A 22973-nucleotide genomic window follows, 5' to 3' on the forward strand; every position below is an offset into this window, starting at 1 on the left:
TGGTTTATATGACAAGGGGTCAGAGAACAGATGCAGATGCTAGACTGGGTGCCTGAGTAAATGAAGTCAACTTCTGCAGAGAAATGCAGAAGGAAGTCAGAAGACATGAGTGAATTCACTTTAGTAGCCAAATGAAGTTTTGACTCACTGCTGACTCAAGTAAAATTCCAATTTAATACACCTCCAAAGCATAACCTCTTCTAGATAAAACAACAGTAATCCACTAACCAAATACACTCAGAAGAGAAAGGGAAATTCTGAGTAAGAGTACAAATATGAATCATTATTCTGATAATGTTTTTGTTATTATTTTTGCAGATGAATTTGAAAGCTCTTAGGACTCAATTAGGTTACCACAGCCAATAAAGACGAAAAGCAAAAGCAAGGCAGATACTTTCTGCCTAGACACCGTGGTGATGGGCATATTAGAAATGAGGTAGATTAGATAGATGAACTAGACAGACACATCTAACTGTCCTCCAGTGCACTCATTTGTTTGACAGCCTGGAAAATGCCAACATTCCTGGGATTAAATGAAAATAGAAAATTGCATTTTCACTGTAAAGTATACATGAAACTTTCCTATGTCAGATTCCCTTTGTTAAAATAAACCAGGGCCCAACCACGTCCTCCCAGAGTGACCCAAAGCACAGTAAGATAAATGACATAGTAACCAAGGCACAACCAACTGAGGGCCCTTGGGCTGCTACACTTGTAGCCAGATTTTAGTGGAGTGATAATGACCTGCACACACGTTGAGACATTATTTTTTTCCTGAGCTCAACAGCACCAAATATCCTAAACTGCCCATCTTGCATTGCTGTCTTGATATCGTAATTCTTTTATCCACGACTTCCAGCTGCTTTACCTTTATGGGCTGGTCAAACAATTTTTGTTCTGTGGCGCCTTTTCCCTCACTTTCTTCTTCAAGAAAGCAAAAGTAAATATCTTGGATGCAAAAAATACAGAAGAACACTGAGTGCAGCAGCTGTCCCCAGAGGCTGCTGGCCCAGGTCTGGCTCTGTGTGGCTCTGCTCCAGCTCCCAGAGCAGCACACGCACACAGTGACACACGGTTCACACTTGTGCCCACATTCCATCCTTCCTCCAGGACGTGTGCTCCATCCAGAGCTGGCTGTGGCAGCCTGGCAGTGCCAGGGCAGGCTGCAGCTCCTGCCCACCCAGCCCTGGCAGCAGCACTGCTGAGCCCGGGGAGCCGAGCTGAGCGAATCCCGGAGCTGCCGGGGAGAACAGCATCCAGCTCCTTGTGACAGTTTTCCCCACACAACATCACAATCAGCCAAACACACTTGTAATCTACTGCAGCTGGTGTTTCTATAATTGATAGAGATATAAAAGCCCTTTTTGCTAAAGTTGTACTTTTGTTATTTTTTTTTTCTTGGGGGAGTTGTGAGAAAGCAGCTACAAAAAGCAAGCTTTAAATCTCAGATAATGTAGCTCCCTTTAGAATCCCAAGCTTAAAGCAAGTAGTTACGAGTTTTAGCAATGCAAAAAAAGGGAGCTAAAAACAAACATTTATTTTACTTGACGTAGCAAAACAGTGGATTAAAAAGTTAAATCAATGCGCCGTCTGAATGGTTCCTGCTGTAGCTGCAATTTCAAATGAAATAAGAATGTTATAAAAACTCGCCTGTATTAGGCACATTTGGAAATGTCTCCTTGTAACTGTTCTTTAAGTGTTCTGTCTATGAGCACTAACAGGTCACTGCACAGGAAATGCAAAAATATGTTACATTTTAATCAGGGCATATAAAACACTGTCTAGAATGTTACATTGCCCTTGGGAATCTGAAGTAAGTAGAGGAACTTTTACAAAGTCCAGGTCACTCTCCCCATTACATCACTGCTTAAAAAAAATATATTATTAGGTTACATTACAGAGATGTCATGTATTAGAATTTCCCAGTTGCAAGATGATGGCTAAGAGATGCTTATTTCCTTGGAGAAACTCATAATCACTCCCTTGTTCCCCTGCTCATACTTTATATATTGGAAATAGTGCATTTTAACAGAATCAAAATGCTTCCAAACAATTATAAAGAGGGAGGACCAACATAAAAATGAGACTGTCCGTATACTCACAGCAACAACAAATTTCAGCACTTTTACCCTAACACACACACAAATACTGAAACTCTGCCTGGCTGTACCGCATAGGTGATAAAAAATGAAAGAAGGAATTTTAGCAGACATGTTTGGGAATGATTAAGGTAAAATGTCCCTAATCCAAACAAATGGAAACCCAGATGTTGATGGCATCATAACATTCCTCTGCCTTCCCACAACTCTTTCTCCACATGATTTACATTTGTTTAACCCAAATCACAAGTTTGTAAAATCTTTAATAAGTTCACCAAAACAGCAAAAGAGTAATGCAGAGATGAATGTTTTCTAGATTAACATTCTCAGGATTGTAGTTATTTAATACATAAATGCTGGAGGTGACACAAACCAGTACAATAACCTGAAGGCAACCTGCTGTGGCTGAGCCTGATTCGAGTTTTGTCGCTGACTTTCAGATAGAAAGACCATATTTATAGGAAAAACTCCCATGGGGCAGCAAACAAAATGAAATGAAATAAAATGAAATAAAATAAACCCCTGTCTCCGAGTAAAACCAAAGTGAGAGCCCCAGGGGCCCAGGGCAGGTACCCACACAGCGACCCAGGGACCAGCGCTCCACCATGGGCATGTTTGGGCAAGAGAGGAGCTCTCAGACTAGCAAGCCTTTTATCTGAACAGATATCTGTGGCTGAAACTCCTGGCAGGATTCTTTGTGCTGTCTCCAAGCTGCTTTTGTACCACAGCTACTTCACTGCCCAGAGTGCCCACGCTCCCTTCAGCCTGACCCACCCCGGCCATGCCAGGCCTGGCGCCGCCGCTGACCAACCCCTCCGTCCCACACCCCGACACCTCCCAAACACACCAAATATATCAAATATATCAAATGTACCATTGCCACACATTCTGTATGGGGTCACCAACCTGTCCATGTGCTGCCTGAGCTCTTCCACTCTCCTGTTGGCACTGCCATCCAAGGGCAGCCCTGCGCCTGCCCAGCATCATCTTCTCCTGGTTCCCGCACCAGGAATTGGGATTTTCCTCCTTCCCATTGGGTTTTGTCCTTTTCCTGAGCTGCCTGCACCGTGCATGTGGATGCAATCTCATCTCTGCCATTCAGCTGACATGGGGGGCACAGCTCTGGCCAATTTTAAGGGGTTTTTTTGACTTTTTCCCCACAGAAGAAGGTCCCGCCTCACGCGCCAGGCCTACCAGGCCATGGCGGCCCCTCAGGCCTGGCGCTGCCAGCCCGGCACGGCCCGGCGGGGTTTGGTCCCTGGCTGGGCTGGATGGATTTCCCTCACACATCCCTTCTGTAGGTGAGGTGTGGATGAGCACAGGCTTTGGGACAGCCAGCTGGGAGTCCCACGTGTGGAGCCACATCCAGGCCTGACCGGGCAGGAGCTGCCGGATGTGCTCCCGGCACGACTCACGGTCACTGTGGTGCTCTACACTGACCAGGCAACAAAGTCATGCACATGAATTTACCCCTGCTTTCTGTGGATATTTCATAATTTTATGCTTTCTGCCCCACTTGTCCATGTTCTGCCCCCTAAATCTCTCTTCTTCCTCCCTCAAGGGCTGGGCTCCAGCTAAACACAAACAAAACCTTTTCTTCATTCTCCTCCTGCTCGGACCCATTGCGGCCCCTGCAGCCACTGTCCTACTTATCCCCAGCTCAGCTGTTTTTTAAGGGAATGTAATTGAAAAAGAGAAACCAAGAACAGAGCATGTGTGGTGGGGATGGCACGTTGGAGAATGCTGTGTCACCTTCTAAAAATTCTTTGGCAACAGCAACTTTTAGGCTTTATAAGTCAGACAAATTTGGGTGGATTTTCTCAGGGAAAGCAGAAGACATCTCTGAAAAATGTTCACGTCACTGCCAGAAAGCTCAGTGGTCCCACAGCTTTGAAATAAACCCTGATGAACGTCTTCTAATATTTTGCCAAATAACATCCTACCCTCAATTACAGGAAGAACGTTTTAAGAAAGAAAACACATATTTTAATAATGGAAATGGTCGCTTCGAGCAGCTCAGAACTGGAAACATTAGAACCAGTAGAAATCAAACTTCTCAAAAGGAAACCCCAAACAATCTGGACTGTAAGAACTGTTGAGTCCATAACAGAGAAGTTATTCTGCCATGCCCTGGATATCCAGTGCTTCCATATCCACACAACACTGCTCTCAAAGACCATGCTGGTTTTCTGTTCCGTTCAAGATTTTCCCTATTTCCCCCCTATTTTTACTATCATACATGTGAACTTTTACTACATTCAAGGCCTGCCAGGCAGGTGAAGATGCTGAGCCCTGGGCACCAGTCTTGGCTACTCGCCCTGCCCTATTCACTGCACCTTGCCTCTCCAGTCTGAACAGCCCAGAGGGAGAAAGAGCTCATCAGACAAAAAACAAAACAAAAAATACATCTGTAATTCCGGCCACAGAAAAGGCTGATGACTTGTGCTGTCATATTTGAGTTGCTTTTTCTCATGCACGAGTAAAACAATAACCAGGCGAGGCTGAAAATCCCAGGTCTGAGTTCCTGATTCAGTCAGAGCAGCCCTTGGCCATAAATTTCAGCACTGCCTTAAAAATTGATAGAAACTCTTTTTAATCATCAAGTATTCAGCTGCTCATTACTGATATATATTTTAATGATGTGCCTTTAAATTTTGGTCTAGTTTTAAAAATACAGTTTGCTCAAATTCCATACCAAATCCAGGCCCTGTAATTTTGTTCTGGTGCTTTTTCCTTTCTAAGGTCTGCTTGAAACACAAAATTTAAAGAGTTTGCTCTGCCAGGTGATGTTTTGTTAGCTTTTGACAAGAGAAAATATTTAATCCCTTAATTTTTTTTTCCTGCTCTGAATATTAGTTTAATTGTCACAAATAATTAAACTCTTAGGAGTTAGAGACATCTTCAGACATTTTGACAATACATATTAAGAGACACTTTAAGGCAAATCTGCACAGATCGGCTTTTATTTGTTATGCTAAACGATGATGCATCCTGATTGCATTTGTTCCTTATTTGTGTGTGCAACAGGAGACGTACTGTGAATGATCTGTAAGGAATAAAATGACAGTATTTGACAGGCTAGGAAATGTCTGGGCAAGGATACAGGAGAAGGAACCCTGAGAGGGCATTGTTTATGGAGGGGCAATGGGGAGAGACATTCCCTTCAATCTAAGGCAATGAAAGGCGCCAACAACTAAATTACAGTTAATAACAGTAAGAAATAAACATAAATTACATATACAAGGCTCGAGCTCAAGGACTTTGGACCACTAAAAATATATATTATTATATCAATTATCAACGAGAGACAAATTCCCATCCTGGGAATTTGCATACGAACTCTAATAACCTACTATTCAGAAATAGAGGCAAGTATTAATTTCCACATGAAAAGGAGCCACGGGAGAGCCTCCCAAGTCCCCAGCTCTGGAGAAGAAAGCCCTACCTGGTGATTCAGCACCTCTGCTCGAGAGGGTAGCAGGTGGTCTCCCAGGTAAGGCAGATCAGCCCCATATTACCTAAGATTTATTCAGAGTTCCTGTCAATATAATGGCTGAAACAACCATTGCTGAGAGGTAATATGGTGTGAAAATAAACATAAACAACCCTTAATGAATCCAGAGGCTATTACCTGCACCATATTTCTTCTATAGGCAATACATACATCTCCAGTCCAGGGAAACAACGTAAAAGTGGCCTTGATTGAGGCCCAATTCCAGTTTACACAAGAGAGGGAACTGAGGGAGGTCCATGGGAATTTGGTGCTAAAGGCTTTTCAAAATTCAGGTCTCTCTTTAGCTGCCCATGTAAGGATTTAGACCCCCTAGGAGTGCAAGCTGAGCCTCAAGCTCTATAACCAGAGAATTCCAACCACCTCTGGCAGTCTGGGTGGAGGAAAATGTGTATGGCCTGTTCAGCTGCAATTACACCAGGTTTTACATATTTCTCAGGGCAATGCTTTATAGACAGCCACATCCAGCTCTGCCAAAGAAATGCAGAACAGTTTATGGGAAGAAAAGTAACAAGAACCAAATTCTCTGGTCCTGAAACTTACCACTGACCAAAAACCAGAATGCAAAAAACTTGATTATTCTGTTAAAAACTCTTGCTTATTAGCTTGGTGGAATTAACAGAGCTCTGCTTTCTCAAACCATGAGCCCTCCCATTTTTGGGAGCTCCTGGCCATGAGCAAAGTGCCTCTTCCACCACCACAGGGAATTGCAGGGAGGGATGAAACTGTAATTCCAATTTCCCCAGGTCCCAGCTGGGCTGTTCCCTCTTCTCCCCCAGCACAGGCCAGGGGATGCCTTGAGCTTCCAGCCCAGACTTCCCTCCTGGAAATGCTCTGATGATAGAAATGTGATCTAGTACCTCGAGCAGGGAATTGGGAGCAAACGCTGCTTGACCTTGAGCAAGTCAGGTAAAACCTCCCGGGCTCAATTCGCCCTTCTGCACAACTGAGGGGAAATATTCCACATCTCTGGGGTTATTCCGAGGAGTATCAGCAAGAAATCCACGGAAGAAAGGTGCTAAGTGTGAAGAAACGTTGCTCCACTGCCTAACAAAGGACACAAATACGAGCAGGATCCACGCAGCTAATCAAAAGCAGTGGAAAGCTTTTGATTTTTTTTAGCATTTAATGCTACAGATGATCAATATAACTACTTAGCTTCTTTCTCCTTTCACGTGTTAATTTAATGCTGCTTGTACTGTGCTTATGTATGGCATGACACGGCTGAAAAGCACATAAAAAAATAATTTTGGTAGACCAATACAGCAGCTGGTACAAGGTTATGTTTCTTCGATACAAAACATAAAATCATAAAAGACCCGGCGCTTTCCTGTGAAGTCCACTCACCCTGCGGGAAGCAAATGAGTCCTTCCTATATGTACAAAGAAAATTGCAGACCTTATAAAACGTGCTGGTGATTCGCCGTGCAATTCACACAAAAAAAATATTTATATATGGAAAATTCAGAGTAAAATATCTCAGTGAAAAATAGAAATTACTTCTGTCCAAGTGCAGGGCGAGTGATAGAAATGAGGTTGTTGTCTGCACACACCAAACTGCAATGTGCAGATTTTCATTCCGATCTCCTCTAAGCAGAGTTTCACTAGGAAAAAAAAAAATCTGAGCTATCAGGGTATTCTAGAGAATTTAATTATTTTCATTAAAAACAAGAACTGTAAGCTGCTCATTTTTTCAATAGGAATTCTGCACCGATTCCACATAAACAGACCCAATATCACTTCAGCAGAGTTGCTCTGGGAATATGTAACAGCCTTTTTTAAGTTATGAAAGCAATATTGGATGAGATTTACTACAATTTAAGATAAGTGGGTCTTAATTTTATATGAACAGAGAGACTTAAAAAGCAGGCAGGAAGAGTTCCAATTATATTGTGCAGGAATATCAGGCCCTGTGCAAAATTGCCCCTTTTCTGTTTTACATGCATAAAAACAAGCACAACAGGCTTTTCAATTAAATGAGTCTTTTGAGAGAGATGCAGGAAGAGCCAGCGAGCTCCTTAAAACTTTATTGCTTTTTATCTTTGTCAGGTAGGGCTGTGAGTTGAAAATGACCTGTTCTTTGCAGCGCACAGTCCTTCCTGTGAGCTTTTTCTTCCTGTTTGACCCATCAATTTTAAAGGTTTCCCAAAACGGGAATGCAAGGCTTGATCTGGATTAGTTTTCCCCATTTACTCGGTAGTTGTGCTTTTCCACAGCCATGCACAGCCCAGGATGTTTCCCAGAGTCTCTTTAGCATTGGGAGTAACTTTAATGAGCCTCAGTATCATTAGAGGAGAGCAGTTTACAGAACACAGGGAGAAAAGACACAGAAAGGAATAAGATACAGCTCTAATAGATACAAGCCATGGAGATGAAAGAACGAAGTCAGCATCTCATTTGCATTAATACAATAAAAATACAGCATTAATGTTGCTAGTTGTAAATTTTTTTTCAATAAAGTTCAGCCTGATTATATCTGGGAAAAAGGTAGGCTGTGCATTCCTCGTAGTATTTATCCTATAAAGAGCAGTTGCTGCCTATTAACTTTCTAGATTTAATTGCCACTAAAAGCAATCTCCAGGAAACTTCAATTGAAAGTCACTCCTCAAGAACCGATGGTCTGAGCTCTCAGAACTGCTTTGTTTATGGCAATACAAAGCCAGAGCTCCAATTCACACAGCTCCACTCCATCATTATGTTCAGTATTTTGTTTACTGATATTATGTGTGTGCATGTCTGTAATTATACACCCAGACACACACACACACACCAGTTCATCACCAGAATCAGGCAAAAGCAATACTGCCAACCTTGTTTATACAAAAAGCACGAAGCACAACCTCAAAAATCAGGGGACTGGCTGAAAATGATGGGAAGTTAAAAAGAGTCACTCTGAGAATCAAGGCATTTTTCTTCTGCATGAGAACTTCCAGCCTGCTTGTTTTCAAGCTCCTCTCCAGAGCGAGCAGTTTGAAATAAATTTCCTTTTAAAATGCATATTGGACACTTGCATAATCATCATCAGACTCCAGGAGCTGGAGGTTTGAAGAAAATAAACCCTAACAAAGGACTTTCAGGGGACACCACTGCTAACAGCACAGTTCTAACATTTGGGCAAAGATTGGTGCAATAATCAAACCCTGCTCTGAACAACCGAGCTCTCCAGGTGCATCCCTCTCCCAGCCAGGCACTTTTCTCCCCTCCTTGCAGGTATGGATGTGTGCATGCCTGAAAAGGATTCGTTTCTCAGACATTTAGGACTGTTTGTTCTATTTAACTGTGGAATTTTACCAATACTCGGGACATCAGGCACTGCACGTTAGAAACTCTGTATTTTTCACAATCAGATCCTGTCATTTTGAAGCTATTGTTGTGCCTTTCTTTTTCCTAGGGCAAAGGGGGAAAACATTTCTTTAAGGGAAACAAAGATTCTCTTCATTTTTCTAAATGAAACACTTAATGCAACAATTAGATCAGAAGACCAGTTTTTCCACTTCTTTTTTTTTGCCTGAGAAAGCTCGCAAGGTAATGGATGAAAAGCCAGCAACAGTTGAAGAGGGATGTGTAAATCTAATGGGAAACACTGTGCTTCTGTGATGCTTTTCTCCTTGAAACCTTAAAAAATACACGGTTTGCTGTCAAGGCACTTCTGAGTTGCAGAAGCCGTTATTATAAAACAGTAAAAATTACTCTGTGCCAACAGCCTCAAGTGAGAAGCCACCTTAATGAGAAATAACTGCTTTTAGCCCCTAAAAGCACATGGAACTTTCAGGCTTTGGATTTGCAACCCCAATTTCATGCATTTTCTCGAGAGCTGCCGCCTCTGTGCACAACATGAACACCATGCCTTAAAAAAGGGTTTTTTTAAAAAGCCCATCTCACCTCCTGGTACCCAGAACCAGTGCTCAGTAATTAACACAGAGCACGGAAACGTGACTGGGGAGGGAAGTTGGCCGAGCAAGCAGAATATCTCAGTCATCCAGCCTTCAGGAAAGAATAGCTCACAAGCGTTAGGAACAGAAGTTCCAAGCAGAACTGGCCCTGGATTTAAAGCTTAATGGAAGAATCTGGTCCCTCTTCAGAGGCAGAATGCTTCTCCAGGAACATATATATTGAATTTTGTATCTGAACAGCCCAGTCTTGCACAGACAGTCCTTCCACAGGCCAGTCACCCACCGAAGCAAAGTGCTGAGTAAGAGCTGCTGAACTGGGCCCACTCTCATGTAAATGATTGTAATTAAATAGGTAATGAAAAATCCCTGCTCTTGCATGAATGAAATGGAAGATTTCAGCTCGGAGTGTAATGTGGTTCCACTTGGCTCCTGTATCAGATTGGGAGGCAAATGAAAATGTCTCTCTGCTTGCGTGAGCACGCTTTGGAGGTAAAACTTCACAAATATTTTCGTTTTGCAGAGAAGAGGGGAAAACAAAGGCTTATTCCAGCAGCAAAGCCTGTGGGATCCCACCTTTTAAAGGCAGAATGTGGCACACACATCTCAACCCGAGAAGCATTAAACAGAATTTGAATAATTTTACTTTGCCTTTCCTAATAATACATCATCCAGTGGAAGAACCAGGCCTTATTCTCCCCTCCACCAGCTGACATGATATTTTTTTTACATTTGAGCTCTTAAGATCTGCACAATAGCTTAACACAATAAGTGTTTAGCCTCTGGTTCCAACTGTAATTGATAGAGTACAGTTCCATTCCCTCTGCTGCTGCTAAGTTGGGAATTGCAGCCACAGCAACTGACAGCTTTTTTTTCTCCGCGAGTCTGGAGTTGCTCTCTGGGAGTGATGTCCTCATCGGGATGGGAAGGGAAATGACGGCAGAAAAGCTCACCCTGGCCCTGTGCTACCGAGGGACTCCAGGGACCTCTGCTAGGGGAGACAGCTCCTCGAGGTGGGTGCTGATAATGAGAGCAAAAACCAGGAGGAGAAAGCTCGGGGAGGAAATTTCCAAAATGCTGCCGGTTTGGAGAAAATGGGCTTCTCAGAGAGCACGGAGGAGGGAGAGCAGTTATGCACTAGAATTTCTGACAATGGACACGCTTTCAAAAGTGCTGTAAAATTGTGTCATTTGCTGATGGAAATGTCTTTTGTTTCCCAGTCACGGGGGCTGAACTCTGGGTGCGCCCCGCTCTTCAGATTGTGGGGAGATACTGGGCTTGGCTAAATGAGAGGAAAATTGAAATAGGGAAATAGGCACTAAAATGAATGTGATTTCAAATTGTCCCGTTCAGGCCTGAGTTCTGACACGGGAAAAAAAATTCCCGAGCAGTTTTGGGCTTAGGAGCCGACTGCAGAATTTAACGCAGATGGCGACTAATTTTGGTGCCTCTTTAGTTGCAAAAGTACCTATTTTTGAATATATTTAATTAACCAGGATTTAAAGGCTCCTCTTGTTTGTGAACACCTTGGCCTTTTTGTCATCTGTCAGCATCGTGATGTGCACTGTAAGTGAAGGGTTCTGAGGCATGAACTGTTTAGGTGGTTTTGATGTGCAGTTGCTTTTCTGGAGGATGTTGAAACAAAACAGTGCTGCCATTTCTACAGTTTCATTCAGCACTGCTTCCTTGGAATCTGCTGCCATTGCCCCTGTTATAAAGGATACAAACAATCCTGGAACAGCCACAGTGCTCCTGGTTACATTTCTAGAGATATCTGGCTGCCTTTCACCACAGAAGCACAGGGAGCAAGCCTTGCTGGTTATTTACTCTGCTCTCTGCTCAAGCAGAATTTCACATTCTAAATACAATTCTGGTTTAAATAACCTTTCCTACTAAGGTGCAAGCTGCAGCTTTAAAGAACTCCCTGCTCACCGTCTTCTCCTTGCTGCTCTATGAGGACTCTTCCAAAAACAAACCCGTGTTATTCTACAGCTCCAATAAACAGAATAAATGTGCCTGAGACCTGCTTCTGCTGTACTTCTCCCCAGCTCTGGTTGTTAGCTAGTCTGTAGGGGCTGAGAGAGAAAGAAAAGAAATATAAAATTTCACCCGCAAAGGGCGTTAAGTCCAGATTCCTCTTTGCAGGCTTTAAAAAAGCAAACTACCAATTCATGATCACAAAATAAAATATGCACATTTAAACAAGCTGCAGGGGAAAGGAGAGTTTAATCCAGTGAAATTGTGTTTGAAAGCTATTTCATACCCCTAGGAATAAAATCTGAATAGCAATTCTGCTTTGCTTCCACCCTTTTTCCACCCTCCTGTTAATATATTACCATTTGTTATGGAATCCTTACGAGACTTTTGCCCCAGACGGGGCTGCATTTTGCTGAGGGATGAAGGACTTTGTGGGCCTGAGCCTCCTCTTGCTCACAGGAGCAGGCAGAGCTCAGTGATGCTTCAGGGAAGAATCAGGCCCCGTTATGAAGCCCCTTGTGATGCGTTGGGGTGAGAGCCCCAGCACAAACGGGCTGCTTGCTGCAGGCACAGGTCCCATCCTAAAGCAGGCTCTGATGGAAAGAGCTGCAACTCTCTGCCTCAAGAACTATCGACTTGGAAATGACACTCTCAAAAAGCAAGGATGATTCAGAGAAGATTCGGCCCTGCAAAGATCAGAATGCGTCTGACATCGTTTGGGTGTTGATGTGAAATAAAGTGGCTCTAAAAGTGTAATCGGAGAGCAGAAATCCCCATCATCACACAGAAATAGTGCTCCATTTATCCAATTACACTCCCTTGTTTCATTACAATGCTCTGGAATATATTTCTTAGGAATACAAGGTTTAAAATTAATAATAGAAAAGGACAAAATTGCCATGTATATTTCTCTAGATAGATTTTCATCTAACAGCAGGACCTCACTTCTGATTCACTCGCTGGTTCTCTCTAACCTTTACATTATTCATTAATCAAACTCGAAACCTGCTTTCAAAGTCAGTGCATGGCAGTAATTATTTACAGTTGTGCATAGTATTTAATTTTAAGCAATGACAAAAGCAGGCATGTCCAGAATCATAAGGCTTATCATTTTTCTTCCCTTGGAGGTGAACTATCTGAAGAAACAAAAAGTTGCAAACTTCTCTTCAATATCTCTGCTGCCATCAAGACAAAATGCAATGCAACTGATACCTTTGAACTTGTACAACTAAAAATAAATAAAAGTGAAAATTAAGTAATATATAATGTATTAACTCCTTTAAATAAAAGGACTAAGGAGCTTTGCTATCAGCCTTGATGAGAGATACATTTCTTATTTCACAGTCTGTCTCCTGTCACTTTGAGGTATTTTTCACCATACAAAACAGAACCTCAGTATTATCCCTGAAAATGAAAGTCAGTTTTAAGAACTATATACAACAGGCACGTCTGCTCTTTGAAACTCCCCCCTACCCCCCACAAACAGACAAATACAACTTCAAAGCAGGAGAACTATTGCAAATGTATAAACCTACTTCAAATAGTTCTGCTGGCTGAAACTGGACTGCATTTGCAGGATTTTGCTCACCTGAAACAACATTGATCTGAGGAGAAATCTAATCAAAGAAATGCACCACTGAAGAGCAGTGCACGCTTTATAATGAGACTGAAAAAAGAGAGATCTAATTGTGGTCATACGAGTTTCTCCCTTGTCATTAAGATCTTAAAAATGCTGTAGGATCCTGGATAAAAACATCTCTTACTGTATCTCAGCAGGGAAATCCCGGGAAACAACAGCACGGGCTTTGCTCACAAAAATTTACTTACTGTATCCTATGTTCCTAAAAAAGAACACCGTGCCCTGCCACGGAGAGATACTACACACATTCCAAGTGAAAATTCTACTTTGAAACCCAAATAAAATGAAGCCTCACGTTCCCAACAGAGAGAAAAAAGGAGCAGTTCTAGCACTGACACTGTGCCGATCAGCATCCACGAAAAACCAGCTATTTATTTATCCTGCAAGTTGAAAATGTGAGTGCCTTATTCAGATCAAACCTCCTGGTGAAGAAAATAATAACAGCGACTCTGACAGCAGCGGCCTCCCGAATACATAGATATATATATTTATATATTTATGTAAATGTGTGCATTTCTAGCAGAACTGTTATTTATGGCGATCACCGTAAATTTGGGATCTTTGCCTGCCGGGAATCCCAGCCTGCACAGGTACATTCACTGGGCACGTCCCAAAAGCTCCTGCCTGCAGCCCATTGTCCTGCACCCGAGGAAATGCAGCCAGAGCTGTGAGTTGATAAAAGTTCCGCGTGTCCCAGTTTCTCTGGGGTGACATTTCCCCCTGCCTGGATCCCAAGCACTACTTCACAAAGTTTATTCAAGTGTGCCACTAAACTTGCCCATACGTTTTGTCCCACGTTTGCTGTGCTACAGCCAGGAAATAGCCACAAGGGCGAGGGAAAAATTTGGAACTAAAGACATCAAATATGAGTTTTCTTTAAAGAACTAATCCGAGGAAGGGCACAAAGGGAAAAAAGAAGGGAAAAAACCCGCCTACATTAAAAGCCAAACAAGATAATAATTGTGCATGTCTGGCTAAGAGAATCTAGAGGGCAAGCCTTACGTCATTGGCACTTGGGTTACCATGGTGAGTGATTTATTGATATATATCAAGAATGAATAGATCAAAGGCAGCAAGATGACAGGTGATCAATCAAATGTCAAATCAAAGCTGGCAATCAACTGGAAAGCTGATTTTTCAGTGGGTGGGTCTGGCAGAAGAAAAATGAACTTCCATATTGCGCTTCCCAGAAACAAAACCCCACCACACTATTAAAAAAAAATAAAAAGCAATTAAGGAGCCTGAAAGAGAACTCTTTGAAAAGATTTACTATACAGACCCACTCGTCTGTTTCTTTTTCTTGGCCCCCAAAAGAAAAAGAACACCCTACAATGACAAACAAAACACTTCCAAAGTTGCAAACTATTTTCTTCTGTTAAAAAAAAAATAATAAATTGCAAAACCACTTGGCATGTGCAAATATATAAACTCGGCTACGAAACAAAAGAAGGATTTGATTTGAAAATGCTGATTGTCTTCTAACAGTCAGAACGTTTCATTTTATTTCCTGTTGCAATTTTCACCACTGATGATCAAAGGCTGAACTTCCCCACCGGGTTCATCAGCAGAGAGAGTCCCTGTACTATTTCAGGCACACAGAGCGCTCTCTCACACACACACCCGGCCAGAACTGGCACCAGAAATACGGCGAAATAAAAGATTAAACACCCCGACCCACTTCGCGAAACGCACGGATCCAAAGCGAAAGCCACCGGCAGGGAGGAAAACCAGAAAGGAAGAGGGGAGGGAAAAAAAAATAACAATCTATCCTAAAGCCAAAAGCAAAGGGAAGCCTGACTGCTTTCGGTTCGGGCAGGGGAAGGGGCAGGGGGAGAAGGGGCGCCGGGGGAAGAAAGTTGGGGGGAAAAGTTTCGGGCGGGCAGCGGCAGCGGGGAGCGGCGAGCGGGGAGCGGCGGAGGGCGAGCGGACAGCCCGTGCCACGGGGAAACCTTGGCAGCAGGAATGGAACTGGCTCCCCAGACTTACGGAGGGAAAGGGAGGGGGAGGGGGATAAATAAATAAAGATCCAGCCCGGAAAAGCAAGGGTGACCCTAAATAATAATAAAGATGGGGGGTAGGAGTGGAAGGAGTGGAGAGACAGAGGCTGTGTAAGTGGATGGCTTCTCCTTACCTGCAGCCCGTTTGGGTGCTTGCTGTTTCCTCCTTGGCATCGCTCTACTTTCTCCAATCTCACTTCTGTCCCCAGATCCGAGAGCCCTGAGACGCTCCTGAGCCGTGTTCCTCTGCCTCTCAGCTGCTTCCCCAGCACCCCCCTCAAGCCTCCCCTGCCCCCCTCCTTTCCACTTCACTGATAGGAACCTGTTTGGTTTTTATTTTATTTTAGAGATCTAGGTTTCTTTCTTTCTCTCTCTCTCTGTCTTTCTCTCTCTCCCTTTTTTTTTTTTTTGGTTGGCTTGCTTTTTTTTTTTTTTTTTTTTTTTTAACTGTTGCAACACTTGCTTTGCTTTGATTCAAACATCCAAGCTCAGGAGCAAATGAAAGGCGCCCACAGTGCCAGAGAACGGTAATAAATAAATAACAAAATAGATCTGTATATATTAAAAAGGCAGCTCTGGAGAGACTGTGGGGCTGGCTGCTTCCTCCCTTCCCTGTCCTGTCCTCCTCCTCCTCGCAGAGCCGTATGGCGGAGCGGTGCCCGGGTGTGCGCGGTGTGTGTGTGTGCGTGCGTGTGTGTGCGCGGAGCGCCGCAGGTTCCGTGCTGTCAGATGCCAGGCAGTGAGTGATATGGGAGCGGACAGGGAGGCTCGGGATGGGAGGAAATGTGGGATCCGCACACACACGCGCGCACCCGCACCCGCGGCGCGGGCACACGCGCGCACACGCGCTCACACACACACGCGCGCACACACACACGCGCGCACCGCACACACACGCGCGCACACGCACACACAGGCAGGGCGAGGCGATGCCAGCGAGCATCGATCCGCCGAGCAAACTGAACATTAACAAACTCCTCCTCCGCGACCCGATGACAGGAGGAAATTTACTCCGCGCAGCCGGGCGGCAGAGCCGTTCATTAAAGAGACAGGGCGCCGGCACCGCGCCCGCCGCCGCCAGCGCCGCCGCCACCCCGCCGGCCCCGCGGGGACACCGCTCCCTACGCGGGGACACCCCCTCCTCACAACCCCCCCCCAGGCGGGGACTCCCCATCCTCACCCCCCTCCAGGCAGGGACACCCCATCCTCACACCCCCTCCACGAGGGGACACCCCCATACGGGACCACCCCCCGATGCGGGACCTTGCCCCGCAGACGCGGGAGCACCCCCACATCCCCATCCCGGGGTCACCCCGGCCCCGCAGGATGCGCTTCCCAAGGGAGGGCGCTGCGGGCAGCCGGGGCCGGGGCGCTCCGTGCGATCCACCCGAGGCAGGGCGGCTCCAGGGGAAAAGAGGGAATTGCAGCAGGGATCGCGCTGGGTGCGCTCCTGCCGCGGGGCTGCCCGCGGCTGCCGGGCCACCGGGGGGCTCCTCAGGCGTGCCCGGGGCTGGGGACCGGCGGTGGGGACCAGGGGATGCTCCCCCAGGTGTGCCCAGAGCTGGGGACCAGGGGATGCTCCCCCAGGTGTGCCCAGGGCTGAGAACCAGGGGATGCTCCCCCAGGTGTGCCCAGAGCTGGGGACCAGGGGATGCTCCCCCAGGTGTGCCCAGAGCTGGGGACCAGGGGATGCTCCCCCAGGTGCTCCCTGGGCTGGGGACCAGGGGATGCTCCCCCGGGTGTGCCCAGAGCTGGGGACCAGGGGATGCTCCCCCAGGTGCTCCCTGGGCTGGGGACCAGGGGATGCTCCCCCAGGTGTGCCCAGAGCTGGGGACCAGGGGATGCTCCCCCGGGTGTGCCCAGAGCTGGGGACCAGGGGATGCTCCCCGAGGTGTGCCCAGGGCTGAGAACCAGGGGATGCTCCCCCAGGTGTGCCCAGAGCTGGGGACCAGGGGATGCTCCCCCAGGTGTGCCCAGAGCTGGGGACCAGGGGATGCTCCCCCAGGTGCTCCCTGGGCTGGGGACCAGGGGATGCTCCCCCGGGTGTGCCCAGGGCTGAGGACAGGGGCTGGGGACCAGGGGATGCTCCCCCAGGTGCTCCCTGGGCTGGGGACCAGGGGATGCTCCCCTGGGTGCTCCCTCCCGCCTGTGGACAGCCCCAGGCTGGTGCCCAGGTCCCTCCCTGCCCAGGGTGTCACTCTGCAACCTGAGATGTCCCCGCTGTAGGAACACGAAGGGATCAGAGGTTGGGCGCTGAAGTTTGGTGACGTTTGGGTGAATCCCCTCTGCTCCCGAATTCCCCCAGCACCCGGATTTAGGGAGAGTCAGGTCCATCCATCAGGTGCTGCTGCACCTCATGGGGACCCAGATCTGTGTCCCCTCCTCCCGAGCAGGGTTTGTCACCGTTTCAGAGCCCCACCAAACTGCCAGGCCGTGGAGGGCAGGTGGCACGGGAGCTTTGAGCAGTGTCGGTCCCTGAGACACACAGAGACAGCTTCCCCTGCCCCGTTTATTCCTTCAGCTCCTTTTCCCCCAGCTCTGTGAACACCTTGAGCGTTTAAATGTGATTTAGGGTGGAAAGGATGGACTAATTTCAATGTACTCATCTATAATTTGTATAAGACCTCATAAAAGTGTTTTTTTCTGATACTCCGTATCTTAAAACCAGAAGTTGCTGTAGAACTGAGTTTTTACCTTTTTTTCTTCTTTTTCTGTTTTGGCATTTAACTCTTTCTAATTAAACTCTTGGGATTAATAGGAATAATTTGCATCCCTCTCAAATATAAATATATAAAGATAGAAATAGATATTATAACAAATCTAAATATAAATAATATAAATGATAAAAATAAAATAAAAATAAAAATAAAAATAAAAATAAAAATAAAAATAAAAATAAAAATAAAAATAAAAATAAAAATATATTTAATTTATCTGTGAGTTACAAAGCACCAGGAAGGGCACCAGGAAGGGTGTCACTGGGTCATCTGCAAGGCACAGGCCTGCATCCCCCAAATGACCTTTGTGTTCAGCAGCCCAACACTGGGTGTGTTTTTAAAAGTGTCCCCCAATTGGTGTCACTGAAATTGTTTTATAGCCTTCCCTGCACAAACTCCAGCAGTTTTTATAAGCAATAACAAAGTATTTATTGGCGCAAACAAACGCTTCATTTGAAAGATAAAATAGGAAAACCCTACTATAAAATACTCATTTTTCCACTTCTGCCTGGCGTAACTCACGCGGCAGCGAGCAGACACTGGGAGCTGTGGGGATCTCTGGTACCCGAGTGCAGCAGGGGTAGAGCCCTGCCGGGGCACACCAGGGATTCCACTCTGTCTGCAGCCCAGGCAGGCGCAAACACAGGGCCAGGACACAGCAGTGGGACGATTGTCCCTGCCCTGGGATGGGAGCAGGGACACACCGCCTGCCTGGGAAGGGCAGCCTGGACCTGGAACAGGTAGTTCAGCACAGGGTGGCAAACCAAGATTCTCCCTTCACGTTTCATGGCTTGATTTGAGAGTTGAACCCTTCAGCTTTTGCATGTTGGTTCCCAAATCAGAAAACTTTTTCTGATTTTCCGTTTCCTCCCTCCCTGGCTGCTCAGAAAGGTGCTGCACCTCCAGCAGATTGTTTATTGTGAAGGATTGTGTGTTAAATGCTGTTTAACCCAGTGATGTTTTGGTAAGATTTCTCCCAAACCATGGGACACAGTGTGGGTTTTGGGACACTCGCAGGCACGAGGGGGTGGCAAACACAGAGCCCTCTGCTATTTTAACCTCTCCATGTGCTGCTCCTGTGCGAGCTGCAAAGCCAGGAGCCGTGGTTCAGGCAGGGCAGCAGTTCAGCGTGCTCTGGGATCAGAGGACAGCTATTGTTCTCCAGAGTCGTGGCTCCAATCCAAACGTGCTCGCCGGGGACGGGATTTGTATCCGCGCCGCTCGCAGCCTCCACACGCAGGATGAGAAAGTCACTGCTTTAAATGGTTACTCCTTGGGGAAAGGGAATTGAGAAGATGGACTTGTGAGTGGAGCAGGAGTGAGATGGCACCCTATCCTCGGTGATAAATGGGAGCATTAACAAGGCTTGGTCAAGAGGAACCCTACAGATTTATGGCTTCCTGTCTCCACCAGCAGATGCCATTATGGCTGACAGAACAGAATGCCTTTCAAGAGGGAACTGGGCTGGGATTATGAAGAAGGGGGGAAAAAAGCAAGCAGAGTCTGGTGTCCATTTTTATCCACGGGTCAGAATTGGCTGATAGGTTTGAATAGAGCTGGAACTACCCAGCGTGCGTGTGCTCCCTGCTCCTGTTATTTATAACAAAGTTGGTGAAGGTCATTTAGCATCTCTTTTAGCACAGGAAGAACCCATAATATTTACTGAAAGCATTTTTGCACTCTTGAAAATTAGAGATAATAAAATGAACAGATAGCACTGGAGGCTTCCTTGGCTTATCCAATGGAATAATCTCGATGGGTGCTTAATGTTTACTTTGGAAATGCAGCAAATGATTCTGAAGCTATATTGAATTTTATCTATTTTTATTACATTGCAGAATAATATTTCTCTTTCCTGACAAAATGTTATGACCAGTAATAGCAATGGCAGTTATGCATGTTCAAAAAAGAGTAATCAAATCTCACGCTTCAGGGCATGAGCAGAATTCCCCACTGGGATCCAGAAGGATTTTTTTCCCCCCAAATATAGCAATATACAATCAAGTAGGTATGTTCTTAGAGGATTTTCAATTTCTTGGTTAGGTGCAGATTACATGGAGCAACAGTGTGACCTGGGATTGTGAAAATCCTCTCTTGCTGTAGTTTGGGCTGGTTTGGGTCCGATTTTTCAGCTTAATGTGTGTGATTTGTTGTGCCTTACAGGAAAGTTTACAGCCACTTCCGTGTGCAATAAAGGGCCAAATGCTCTTTGTGTACCTGCCTCTGATAACAGTTCCCATCAGTGTAGGCACAACAAGCTCAGCACTGTGACTTGCAGTGTTTTATCTTTCTTAGTTTTGTTGTCCGTCTTTCTTTCAGTGACTGTTCTGCTGATAATTAAACCTGGGGATTGTTTTCTTTCCTTCCTTTTTTTTTCCCTCCTCTAGAAGTTATATATATGTAGGTACACAACTCCTTTTGAATGAAATTCACAGTGTTGGTGACCCCTTTCACACTTTCCCTACCACTGTAGAGAAAGAAAAAGTGGAAATTCTGGTAAGTCCTGCAAACAAAGAAAGGGTTAGAAATATTTAATTTGATAAATAAAAAATTTTCAGTATTTCCAGTTAATGGCATTGTCAGCCTCAGCGTTTACTTCTTTCTTTATAAAATTATTGCAGGAAAATTATTTTTAAATGGATTTGTGTTACAACGATTTTGAAAGAAGCAACTTAAGGATTCTTTAGAGAAAATAGAGAACCCTGTAGACCTGTTGCAGTCCCTGCCTAGGAGCAGCTTGAACTGTGCTCATTCTATTGAGACACGTTTGACCAACGCCATGCAGACTCAACACTTCCTCTGGGCAACCTCTTCCAGTGGCTTTACCATGGCAAAATTCATCCTGCTGCTGGAAAACTGTTTCCTTCTGGGGCCTTCTCAAATGAAATGGAGAACAGCTTCTTCCCTTCCTCTTTGAGGCAGTTTTTAACATCTGTGTTGCCCCCACTCCCCAAACCATCCTCACTTCTGCAGCCATTCCTTGCACATCACATCCCCTGGCCCCATTTCACTGCTCCGTGACTGGACAACATATGATTTGAGGTGCAGTGCCAAACCCTGACTGCTGGATTGTGTTTTCCACCTCCCCAGCAGCGAGTGGGATTACTTCACATGTCTAACACATGACACTGCTGTTTACATGTCCCAGTTTGACACCCGCCCTTTCTGCAGCAGCATGACACCGTTGACTCACGGAGAGCTTCTGATTCAGTGCAGCCCCAGCTGCTTTCCTGCAGAACTGCTTTGTAATCAGTTGTCCCCATCCTATATTTGAGCAGTTGATTATGCATCAGTGACAACTTTGCACTGATTCATCTTGAATTGCATCCTATTTTTTCCGAGTGTTCCTGCAATTTGTCAGGCTCGTTCTGGATTACAATGCTGCCTTCAAAGGCTGCTGCCGTCCCCCCTGGCTCGGTACCATCTGCAGATCTGCTGCTCAATATTTGCTGTTCCACCTCCTGAGACATTAATAAAAGCGTTGGATATTGCCAGGCCCAGGACACACTCCAGACATTATTCCAGCCTGACAATGGGCCGTGAGGGGATAATTCTGGAGTGTGATTTTCCTACCTCTTCCAACCCCCTGCAAGTCATCTGGAGGAGGTGTCACCCAGGGAACAGGGACAGGACAAGGGAAAATGGTCTCAAGCTGTGCCAGGGGAGGCTCAGGCTGGACATCAGCAGGAATTTCTTCATGGAAAGGGTGGTCAGGCCTTGGCAGGGGCTGCCCAGGGAGGTTTGGAGTGCCCATCCCTGGAGGTTTCTCAGGAACATGGCACTCGGTGCTCTGGGCTGGGGACAAGGTGGGGACTGGGCACAGCTTGCACTCCATGATCCTGGAGCTCTTTTCTGGGAATTGTTGGGCCTCCACAAGATTTCAGGGGTGGCCACTGGTGGTCCTGAGGTTCTTCTGAGATCTGTTCAATGTCCTGACCTTTTCTCTGTGCTTTCTAAGTGCTCTCAAACCTCTCCTCCTCCTGCAGGCAGAGCTCACCCTCCTCTGACACTGGCCCGGATTATTTCTGCAATCTGAGCACAGCTGATTCCCAGAGCGAAGATGAAAGTGAAAAAGGCTTTCTTAGGGTGATCTGTCAGAAACTTTCTCCCTTTGCTGAGTGACAGATGTAATCTTTCCTGGGTCTTTTCCTGCATAGAGAAGGCACTTAGCAAACACATTCTCCTTATTATGTTCCTTGGAGTTGTATCTCATTTGGTGACTTTCTCTTTGTAATTCTTTCCCTGTGTGTTCATGGTCACTGTGAGGAGCTCGGATAAGTTTTTGCTGCACTTTTTTCACATTTAGACAAGTACTCATTTGTTTACAGAATATATATTTAGGGTTTTGCTTTTATAAGAATATCCCATGCTGTGCAATAGAATAGTCCTTTTGCCCACAAGAGGGTGGAACAGCAGAACTGGGGCAAAATCCTTTTCCCCCTTGCTCTGTACACAGATAAGTTTGGTGGGGTGGTAGGGAAGGTTAAATTTCCCCTCCTGGGATGAAACGCTGCTATCACCAATAATTTCTGCTTTGAGCCATGAGATCATTTCCAGAGCTCTTTCCCTTCCAATCTTCACTTCAGGATTCACCCTTTGGCTGCAAAAACTCCTCTTTTGGGGCCAAGTGAGAAAAATTTCAAGCAGTACAGGGTTTTGCAGAGCTCTGGCTGCAGCCACCTTCTCCAGCCACATCTGGGGCTCATCTCCTCCCCAGTGCCACTAGCTGAGGTGTCACACCTGATCCCTCTGAGAGCTGCACCCCAGCTCACCCTGCATCCTCCACCCACGGCAGCCCAGCTCCAGGATTCACCACTCACTCTTGCAAAGACTCAAACAGCCTGCAAGCTTTCTGTTTCTGAGCAGAATTTCTCCTTCCCTAAGTCACAACAAGTCTCCAGTTTGAAAAAAAACAGCAATACAGAATTACAGAAAAACAGAAATACAGAAAAACAGAAATACAGAAAAACGGAAATACAGAAAAACAGAAATACAGAAAAACGGAAATACATAAAACCCAGAAATTTCTCTTTCTGAGTTAAGTACAGCAGGTGATAGCTGTGGTATCATTTCCCAACAAACCAGCAAAAGCAGCTAATGACATTAGTTGGATCTGAAAGTTGTTCACGTCACAATCCACAAAC

At 45.6% G+C, this 22973-nt stretch overlaps 1 protein-coding gene across 5 annotated transcripts in view; it reads right to left on the bottom strand.

Moving 5' to 3' along the window:
* TSHZ2 (teashirt zinc finger homeobox 2) overlaps positions 1-16009 on the bottom strand; it is a 210755-nt gene extending 194746 nt beyond the window's left edge. For 4 of the 5 annotated variants that reach the window (XR_010348494.1, XM_064391754.1, XM_064391751.1 and 1 more), the window contains exon 1: positions 3006-3314. Coding sequence is in view for 4 of the 5 variants with exons in the window: in XM_064391754.1 (XP_064247824.1) it covers positions 3006-3054 (49 nt within the window). In the remaining variant the exon portion in view is untranslated. Of the gene's footprint in view, positions 1-3005; positions 3315-15246 lie in introns of those variants that run through there. The other variant, XM_064391753.1, reaches the window with a different exon arrangement.
* Positions 16010-22973: the final 6964 nt, after the last annotated feature.

Source organism: Passer domesticus, chromosome 16 (genome assembly GCF_036417665.1).
Source record: "Passer domesticus isolate bPasDom1 chromosome 16, bPasDom1.hap1, whole genome shotgun sequence".
Classification (NCBI taxonomy): Eukaryota; Metazoa; Chordata; class Aves; order Passeriformes; family Passeridae; genus Passer; species Passer domesticus.